At 38.4% G+C, this 10,868-nt stretch overlaps 1 protein-coding gene across 1 annotated transcript; it reads right to left on the bottom strand.

The window, feature by feature from the left end:
• Window positions 1–636: 636 nt before the first annotated feature.
• On the bottom strand, window positions 637–7,660 carry LOC131978866 (lanC-like protein 3). Its single transcript, XM_059342669.1, has 5 exons — window positions 6,721–7,660; window positions 5,467–5,590; window positions 3,455–3,652; window positions 3,165–3,372; window positions 637–2,394 (listed from the first exon to the last, which is right to left on the bottom strand). The coding sequence occupies exons 1-5, from the start codon at window positions 7,342–7,344 to the stop codon at window positions 2,235–2,237; spliced, it is 1,314 nt and encodes a 437-aa protein (XP_059198652.1). The 5' UTR covers window positions 7,345–7,660; the 3' UTR covers window positions 637–2,234.
• Between the last annotated feature and the right edge of the window lie 3,208 nt (window positions 7,661–10,868).

The raw sequence follows: 10,868 nt of genomic DNA, 5'->3' as shown, positions 1-10,868 counted from the left end.
TTTATTTGTCAACAATAAATCACATTGTCACAATCATTTCATGGAAAGAGGTATATATATATATATATATATAATAAAGCCGAAATCTTTTTTTTCTTAGACCCATATCTTATGATTTTATTCAAGATAACATGTGCAATATGAGAGTATTTATTGCATTAATGAGTTGATTTTGCTTCCTCTGCTACACCAATGTGTACGCAATACTATCATAGGAATGCAACAAACCTTTAACATCATGATCAAATGGAGTGACATAGTGAGTATTGTCAAAGTTATTTGTTTTACTTTTTTTAATGGTCATTTATTATGTCAGACTGTAAAGGCAATTAAAGATAATAAAAAAAAAAACACAAACCAAACCGCAATTTAATTTCATCTGGACACTTTATTTATAACAATAATTCATCAGACTTTGTTGTGGACAGCTTGGATTGCAAATGCAAAAAACACACACGGAAGCATCTGGAAACTACTTTGGTTTGCTAATATTCACAGCCAACATTTGGAGCCATGATTACACTGCCAAAAGGCATTTTCAGTTTCCAATGTTGCCAGCAAGAGAATCTGAGATCATGTTGAAATACAAGGAATTCGGGTTTTTTTAAGAATGAAAATTAAATTCTCACATTTTTTACTCTTTTGACCTGCAGTCTGACATTTATTCAACAGGCTAAAAGTAATAACAAATCACACATAAAGTATTGAACATCTAAAGGATCCCATACAGTAACTAACACAGTTTATTGGAAGTCATATTGCACAAAGTGAGACTACTGAAAAGACATTCCTAATCTGCACTTGTTTCCACCAGGTCGTACCTCAAGTTCAGTATCAAAATCTCTCCATTATATTTATCACTTAAGGTTGTGACAACAATATTACCCTAAAGACATAACCTTAAGGTCAAAGCTGAGCTGGTGAAGCAATAGAAAAATGTTTAAAGGCATTATGTGACACTTGTTTTTCTCTTTTGGGTGCAATTGCAATTTATTATAGCTGTTAAATGGCATGTGTGCATGTTTCTTTCTGACTTTAGAGCAGCTTCTTCTTCATCTTTAAGTGCTGCAGCTTTAATCATCACTCAGCATTACCTCTTAAAAACTGCCAAAGCTGAGGGGTTTTCAAAGACTGACAGATGAAATTGAGATAACTCTACTCCCTGGACTGCAAATGAAGTCCACTGGTTGCTCAAACACACCACACGTGACAGCACCCACCTGCCACTCAAAGTGCCCATGCACTTAATTATGCATAACTTTAATCCTTAATATTATTTATATGGGTGAGTTATATAAAAATGCATCCTCTCATAAAGTTGTCATGAATAGGTATTTAGTAATAGAGATAAAAACAGTTTTTTGTACCAAAATCTGTTTATCTCCACTGTAAAGTTTGGCATTTTAACATAGGGGTCTATGAGAAAATAAATTTGCAGAGAGCCTCAAGTGGCCAGTCGAGGAACTGCAGTTTTTTGGTGCTTCTGTATTGTTTGGTTTGTTTTAAGCCCTGGAGGTTGCCACTTGCTTAAGATGTATTTTTAATATATTTTGGCCTGTATTTGTTTCAATTTTCAGTCAGTGGTGTGCAATGGATTTAGCCTGTATAAGCAAAGTCCTGTGTTTGTTTGACCTACCCATCCACCCTGTTCTTTTCGCTATGTGGACTTATTTTGGCTTTAAAACATAGTTGTGATATTTCAAAGATAAACATAAGCTGGGAGGTAATGCTTCTACCTTGAAACATAATTGACAATGCAGTTTTGTTGTAGGACAACATCATTTTTAGGAGGCCAGGTTGATACAAGTATTAAGTTCTCGAGAAGAGTAAGTCACAATATCTAAAAATATGTGTGTCTTTTGACTTTGACTCAGTTTTGACTCAAATTCATCTCATGCAGTATCTTCGCTTCATGCCCAGCAGTTTGAAAACCTCAGCTTTAGTAGTACGCTGTACATTGAAATGGGGAATGTTTCAGTAATTGGTGTGAATCTGGTAAAGCCTTGAGGCTGAACATCCACTTCAGCATAGACACAACACAAGATTTTTCTACTGCAACTGTACTCACATGTGATTTTCTAAATCCCAAACAAATACCATCCATCCCTCCACGCCCACTCTGATCACAGCTTCAATCCAGGTGCTTAATGCTTCCACCAATCCAGCTGTGGAGGAATCAGAGGGAGGGAGCAGTGTCTGTTCAGGTCAGTGAACAGCAGTAAGCCGGGCTCCATTCACACAAAGACGCTAAAAAGAGGGAACTCCGACCAGTCGGGCTGCAGGAGGTCGACCAGGAAACAAACCGTCCCTGACAGGCCTTCGAACAGACTGTAGACACTGGTGACCGAGCAGGAGCCGGACTTAAACTCCTCAGTGAAGAGGAACTCTGCAAACCTTTGAGGAGGAAAGAAGGGAAGAGACACGTATGAACAAAAGCATTTTACATGAATATATAGAAGAGATAGCTGCAACACGAGGTCATGTCTTCTGTATTTTCTCTGCACACAAACATGACGGCGTAATTTATATTCTCTTGAAGTCAATATTTTTAAAAGTTGATTATTTCTGGAAGCTATGCTAGTGGCTCTATGAAAGTGTACAAAAAAGTTGGGACGTCGTCTAAAATGTAAATGAAACAGATTGTGATAAACTGCTAATCCTTTGTGACATATATATATTTTTTTAAACTGTGCAAATATACTTTATTTTAACTGATAAACTTGCAATGCAATGCTTTTTATTATTTATGTTATCCACCGCATCCTGAGGTGCAATAAAAGGAGACAAATTTCTGCACTGAAGGTTAGAAATATTGGCCTGATGATGCTTATACACATAAATAAGGTCAACAAAGATCATTGATCAGCAACATTAGAGTCTGCAAACTACATAATAATTCATCTAATAGATGCTGAGAGCTTTTACTGTAAACCACAGCCAGATTCGTCCATAAATATTCATGACAGTAGAGAAATTTCAGTGACAGTGAGTGTTCTGGACTGACAGTCCAGAACCGTCATCCCTCAAGTCAAACTGCCTAAAAATAAAATGAGGTGGCTGTCACATACTTAATCTCTGGGTTGGTTTCATAGGTGGAGTTTGACCTCTGTATTTCTAAACTCCAGACCATAGCCCTGTGGGGAACAGTAGGAGGGATTTCTTGCCTCTGAGCACGGTACATGTATTTGGAGTGGCCTGTGAGCCGATAGAGCAGGAGGAAGACGTAAGCGCTTCCTGCCACTCCGTGACAAATCCCAGGTCCCTTCTTCAGCAGACCTTTCTGCCACACAAGCTCCCCGCTGCGGATACACGTGTCCAAATACTGCGGCTTCTTATTGATCAGATAGGCTTTGGCGAAAAGATACGCCACACCTGCGTAAGAGGAAAGAGCATTCAGCAGTGGAAACAACAACAGGGGAGCCACGTGTGGACAGCTGAGCAGAGTGATATGTACCCGGGGCCCCGTGGCACCAGTGCACCAGCTCGTTCTCTCTCTGGATGATGGCGCCCAGCTCTGCGGGCCAGTTACAGTTCTGCTCCTGATTCATGAGGAAATCCACGCTCTGCCACACCAGGTCTCTCTCTGCCTGACTGAGCACGTCCTGGTAGCTCAGCAGCATCTGCAGCACCGATGAGAGGCCGTGGGCTGCACCTAACACGAGGGATCACACATGCACCCACCAAACCAGGCATGCAGGGAGACACCATGCCGGGCACACAGACAGACAGACACAAAGGACTACTGGAGAACATGTTTTTGATGCGTCTTATCTCCTAAAGTACACCCCGCTGCACATACTTGACAGTTTTAAATTGGCAGTGGATGTTTTGTTTGCCAGCTCCAAGAAATTGATGATTAGATCAGCTCCTGTCAAGTACATAAGCAGCTGCACGATCCTCAAATATAGACTAAAGTCATTGGGATGTGTCTGTGAATTATCTTTTCAATCTGCAGCTTTTTGATGTTGAGCAAATCATGTAAGAGACATGTCTGTGTGAGCCAGTTTTTCAGAACAAGCAAACTGTAACACATGCAGCATCTTTAACCAGGTGTGTTCAATAAACATCCAGAGATCTTTACCTTAAAGGAATAATAAGTGGGGTTATTTGAGGTGCTTATCTAGAGTGGACCAGCACAGAAGCTAAGCAATGTACTGCTTATAATGACTTTTACATCCCTAAAACTAACTTTAAGTTAAGGCTATATTTAGAATATTTCCATCACTTTTACCTTGATGTCTATGGAAGAATTATCCTATTTTTATTCAAAAGTGTAAATTTTCAATTTGAGAGTATGATTTTATTCCTTTTCAGTGACACAGCTCCTTCCCATGCTCAGACATGCAAATGCGTTGTTTGAAGGGCAGGGAGGGACATCCTTTAGTCTTGTTCTGAGTGTGTGCAATTTAGATCTAAGCGTGTGGACTTTCGATCTGAGTGCGTACAGGACATATTTGAATGTGAGCGAAGAAGAAATGTCAGCACAAGCATGTGATTTTTTAGTTCAAGCAAATATTTCTAAAGAAATCAGCAGAAGTCTGAGTGCGAGCACAAAATGTGAGCATGGGGAGAATAAATCTGAGCCAAGAAGAAGCTGTTAAAATGAAAAGGAATAAAATCATGCTCTCAAACTGAAAATCTATGCTCTTGAATAAAGATAGGATAATTCTTCCATAGCCGTCAGACAGCCCTTTTACATGGAGAACTAAAGTCGTTATCTATGCTTTTTTCAAAGCCACCAAACTCCATTGAAGAAAACATTAATTTTACTTTGCAGAACACAGGAGTTGCTGGTCTAGCACTGCCGTGATCTGTTAGTTTGTGTTATTGTGAGTCTTTGGTGAGTACGAACCAATCTTTTAACACACCAAAGTCACACTGTAACAAAGAAAAACAAACTGATAAAGGCAGCAGTAGACCAGCAGCTCCTGTGTTCTGCAAGGTAAAATTACAGTTTTTTTCAATGGAATCTGGTGGCTTTGAGGAGAGCACAGCAGCTTCAGTTCCCCCTGCGTTAACTTAAACAGGGCTGGCCACAAGGTAAGTAAAGTGGTACAGCGTACACTGAAACCGATTTTATTTAGTTGGATGAAATACGTTTTGCTGCTGCCACTGTTCACAGCAGTACATTTCTTAGCTTCTGTGCCAGTACACTTCTTCAAAATGGGGTCATGCCGTCAACCCCAGTTCTTGTTGTATCCATGCAGAAGTGGCCATCAAGGCTATGCTTACTATGAACTCAGTGTTGGTGTGAAAGTAACTGAGGATCTCCGGTCCTCACGGCTGTCTTCATCCGATGCAATCAAGAAAAGGAAAGTTAGCTTTACACATATTAACACATCTGAAGCCGTCATTGAGTGATAACAGAAGATCCTCCTTCAGTCAGAGAACAGCAGTAAGAGGCTAAAATCTTAACTTCTCAATGGTTACTCACATAGAACTAACAAACAAAGCTGCAGTTCTTACCAAGATACTCTGTTCCATAGTACGAGTACATGAGGGGGAACGGCTTTCTCTTCCTCTTGGCGTACTGTTTTCCTGACTCGATGATGGCCTGACAGATTGATTTGATTTGATACTGGCTCAGAATCTGCAGAACAAAAGAGTTTTTTGCAAAGTTAATCATCACTGGATATACAGATGCAAGTTGCAAGTAAACCTGTTACATCACCACTTTTCAAGGTTAGGTCAGATTACTCTGAGTAATTTATCAGGATGAAATACATCCCAGTGCCAAGTAATGTTGCAAAACAGGATTTTGATCACAAATTGCCTAATTTTAAGAAAACTTGAGTACATGCAAGCACATTTTATAGTTAGACCGAGTTAATCATTTCTTTTGTTGGGGTGACATTGGGCAAGAGGCCTGGTTGGCTGACACAGAGATTCACACTCACATGCAGGCAATTTAGAGTCACCACACAACCATGTAGCCTAGTTAGAATATTAAAAACTAAATTGTGCCAGAGAAATAGGACAGATGGCGAAAAGTGTGCCAACCAACCCCGGTCACTCCTACATATACTTATATTTTTCTTAAATTTCTTTCTTACATTTTTTTTTTTTTACATTTAGAATAAATAATAAAACAGCAGGGTTGGAAAAGTATTCAGATCACTTACTTAAGTAAAAAAAAAGTGAGGTAAAAATACTGCATTCAAAACTTACTTTAGTAAAAGTACAAAAGTATCAGCATAAAAAATGTACTTAAAGTATCAAAAGTAAAAGTACTCGTTATGCAGAATGGACCTACTGATTGTTATATATTATTGGATTATTATTTTTATTGATGCATTTATGTAAGCATCCTAGGGCTCATTTTAAAGACTTAATATACTGTTATGAGGTTTAATTGAAAAAATGTCTAATCATTTTTAAATCATCATGTTTTTATGTTAAATCTTGATCTGAAAAGTAACTAATACTGGCAGCTAATGAAGTAGCAAAATGAAGTAGAAGTAGAAAGTTACATATCATGGAAATACTCAAGTACAATACAACAACCTAAAAGTTGTGCTTAAGTACTTGAGTAGCCTAAATGTATTAAGTTACAATCCACCACTGTAAAACAATAAATAAAGACCTCAGGTCAGCAGCTCTACCTGGTTTGACCCCAGTGTTAACAACTATTAGCAACAAGGAAACATTAGTCAGAGCTGGTTGTTGTCTTATGTGAAGTGTTCACAGGTTTTGAAACAGTGAAAGTGTTTAGGAGCTCACCTCTATGCCCAGCCTCTGTTTGAGGACCAGGGCTGCACACAGGTACCCAGCCCGCCCCACAAACAGCTCATCCGAGCCGCACTCCAGGAAACTGATCGGCGCACACACCTCCCACATGTTGCGAAATTTGGTGAGCGGCTTAACGAAATCAGCCAGACCCATGGACTTGTATATCATCGCGGCCACAGCGTAGATGCCCGCCCCGCCGAGCAGGAAGGCGGCACGCATGTTTTTGTCCGGCTCCGCGTCCACGTATCTGACCGACACGTCTATGATCTGCTTGGCCGTCTTCAGGTAGCCCTCCCGCTTCTCGGAGAACAGAGGACACTCGCTGACGTGATACAGCATGTAAGCCACCCCGGCCGGGCCGTCGTACAGCCCTCCATCCTGCTCACTGATGTCGATGGGGACCTTCTTCAGGATTTTATCCACGGTGGCGGTGATGGCTGGTACCACCGCCGGAGCTCCCTGAGCCGGCAGCAGCAAGCCTCTGTAGTCGGAGAAGCGGTTTTCAAAGCAGCGGAGGCTTTCCATCACTGATAAACTCCTCAGAACACAAGCAGCTGCAGATCTGTCGGCCTGCTCCCGTATCCAAGGGTGCGAGAGGAAAAACACTTTCGTCATCCAATCTCCTCAGCCCGCAGCTGATTGGACGTCACAGTGATGGTTCAGCATCGTGCACCTGCAGCCTGTCACTGCAAACACCTGCACCAAGTAACTTAACTGTGTGATGAGCAGAACAGCTGGAACAAGCGCTCACATCCTGTAACAGTAGGGGAAACCTGGGACAATGAAACATTTTTTAGATTTTCCTTTATAACTCACAGAATACTTCAATTATATTCGTCATATTTTGTTATAAGAAACATATATATGTGCAGTAATTATTAACACTGTTGATATAGTTCAAAAAATGTTGGGGCCTTTGGACGTTTGCCACCAATATACAAATATACCATTTTTAATTTAAAAAATAATAATGAAATAATTTCCAAACATAAAATACTTGAAATGTTAAGACCAAGGAATAAAAAGAAAAGCAACTATTTTAAAAACCTGATTCCCAAAAAGTTGGGACATTGTCTAAAACATAAATAAAACAAAATGTGAAAATGTGCTAATCCTTTGTGACATAGCCTATATTCAATTGAAAACTGTAAAAAGAAAATATATGTTGTATTCAATCTGATAAAGTTTAGTTTTTCAAAAGGTTCTCTAGGTTTAGTTTTGTAAAACCAGTAGAAAACATTCTCTGAAAGTAATTTAAAGCTTCTTCTTCTTCTTCAAAAAAAAACAACCATTAGATAAGCTTCAGAGAACCTTAATGGAAAGTTCACTAAATGTTACCTGGTTACCTGTTTCTGTTTCTCTAATAAAATTACTATTATTATCTTAAAATGAATGGTGGTGTTTATCTATCTGTGTTCCTACCACAATGACTTATTTATCCATGACATCAACCTGTATCTCAGCCTTCAGTTCCACATCTTCACCAGCAGGTGGCGACAGAAGCCTGCAGGCTGCTGTCCATGGTGCTGAAGGAACAGACATGGTATTTAAACACATACACACTAGAAAAATGGCACTATGGTAAATTGAAGTGCTGTATTTGTGAAAAACAATTAAAGTAGTAGTTGTTCTTCACTCAAGTATTTCCCTTTTCTGCCACTTTATACTTCTACTCCATTACATTTAAAAAGGAAATACTGTGGTTTATTTACTTCTACAATTTCCAGGTTTAACGCTACATTTATCCAACAGCTGTAGTTACTTTTTATTTTCAATTGTTTAAATGAAAAGCTGTTCATTGGCCAACTATATGTTTTAGTATTTTTATATGTATATTTACAAAAAAACAAACTTTATCAGTTTAAACATGAAATATATTTTCTTTCTACAGCTGTATTGAATATACAGTATGTTGCAAATATTTAGCAAATTATCGCATTATGCTTCATTTATTTATTTATTTATTTATTCTTGGTCTTACTATCTAGTATTTCTTGGTCTCTGGGATTTTCTTCACTCCAACCATGCATTTTCTTATGTTAATGTATATTTCTTCTCTTTATTTTATTTTTTTATTTTATTTTATTAAGAAGTTAAAACCAGCACTACTTTGAGCAATAACAACATTAAAATTGTGCTTACACACTGATGCGTCACTAAAAACAATATATTTAATGACGATAAATGAGACACATGGAACGTTTTTTACTTTGAAAATGCAACTACATTCATCTGATAATACTTCAGTAATGATCCACTTCATCTGTACTTTAGTTTTCTAGCTCAAGGACGATAAAAGAGTCTCTCTCTGTAGCAGATTTTAGGATTTTAGAAGCCAAGTACCTAATAATCACAAAGAATAAAACATGATGCACTGTTGAAATATTCAGACGTACCACAGATAACAATCAGATTCTTTACAGCTTTCATTAGACTACACGTCACTTTCAAGATGATTGAAGTGTTTATCTGAGTTGAGGTTTTGTGATTATTTTTTGATAATTATTATTGTTATTTAGATAAGACAATGAATAGCGGACATGTGAATGTGGAAGCAAAGGTCATCCTGTGACTATAGCACTAATTGGATTATTGACATCTCAACAACCACCACTAAGCTGTTTTTTTAATCAATGCAAATTGAACAAAGACTTTCTATATGTTTATTTTGAAGAGGAAAGACACGGGGCTGAGGATAATGGAGGGAGAGATGGCGAGGAGGGCGACTTGACATCAAAGCAGAACAGAAGTGGATGCAGTTGCACTCAGAGCTCAGCAAAGCGTAATTTAGTTCAACATGGTCCATCTACATTATACTTGAAGTAGCAGGCAGTGGAGCTGATATCAGCTTCTGGAGTGTGTTCCTGTGTGTGAGTTCAGATAAAAGCCTGCTTCAAGCCCAAGCAGCCATTTTTACTTTGATGGCAGGATCATACTCATATGGATGGGAAAATATATTGGAGAATAACAACTGTGCAGCCATTGGGTGCTTTGAAAAATTATTCTGCAACAGAAGAGTCTGGAAAATTAAAATGGTTTCAGTCTCTGCTCTGAAATGTATATTGATATCTGTGTTTTTTTCTTACGCGATACACGAAAACACAATTTGCATTTATATTAGAAAATAATTTCAATTCCCCATCTGATGAACCCGCAAATAATGCCTCTATGTCTCCAGCATGAAGCAGGGACCTTCATCGATGTAAAGGTGAATGGTTTAGTGAAGATTCAAGACACTTTGAAGATGAAAACATGAAGGTTTGACCTTCACTTCCACACCTCACTTATCTTTCTATTGAGCGCTGAAGGTCAGCACGGACAGAAACACGGTAATTCTTCATAGCCTTGTTCTGCAGCAAGTTATAAAATGCTGTAACTAATTTAGAAATGACATAAACCCATTACCAACACAAAGGAACAGACAATAATAATATAATAATGTAATAACAATAACAACAACAATAAGCAGACAAGATTATCAGAGAACCACATAGTTTCTTTCTTTTTTAGGTTTGGATACTTATTATGTTATATTTGTGGTTTAACTTTAGGCAGAAAAGAGAAGTTCTTGTCTCCCTATGTTCAAAAAAGAAAGAAAAACTTCAGAAAAGCACCCTCTTAGTTTCCCCTTTGATTGATAAAGTGCCCTTAGAGCTGTCCAGTAGAGCTGCAAAAACTAGTCACTTAATGGATTAGCTGACAGACATAAATTGCAAATATTTTGATAATCAAATCAACTTTTTTGTATTATTTAAGGCAAAAGAAGTTGCATAATTGGCAGGTTTCATGCTTCTTGAAATATTTTATCACTATTTGTGCACACTGGGGTCCCTAAACAGGCTTTAAATTACATAAACTGAGTATCACTGGACAGCTGAGACTCTTTTGGATTCAATGAGTCCAGTTCTCTTCATGTGGGACGATGTTAGTCATCAGTAGTAGCCAGTTCATTGCAGTGAGGGCATTTCTTGAGTCTTGACCTCATGAAACTTTATAACCACAAACTAAAGACATAAAGCATTCAGAGGGTGTGCAGATTTCCTATGTATATTGACAATATGGGGGTTTCTCAGCAGTTTAGAGAACAGAAGTGCTCGTCATCCAAACCTGAAAATACGAAATCTCAAAATGACCAAGTT

This window comes from Centropristis striata, chromosome 10 (genome assembly GCF_030273125.1).
Source record: "Centropristis striata isolate RG_2023a ecotype Rhode Island chromosome 10, C.striata_1.0, whole genome shotgun sequence".
NCBI lineage: Eukaryota > Metazoa > Chordata > Actinopteri > Perciformes > Serranidae > Centropristis > Centropristis striata.
The sequence above is the reverse complement of the archived record's forward strand: the minus strand, read 5'-3'. Positions and strand labels throughout refer to the sequence as shown.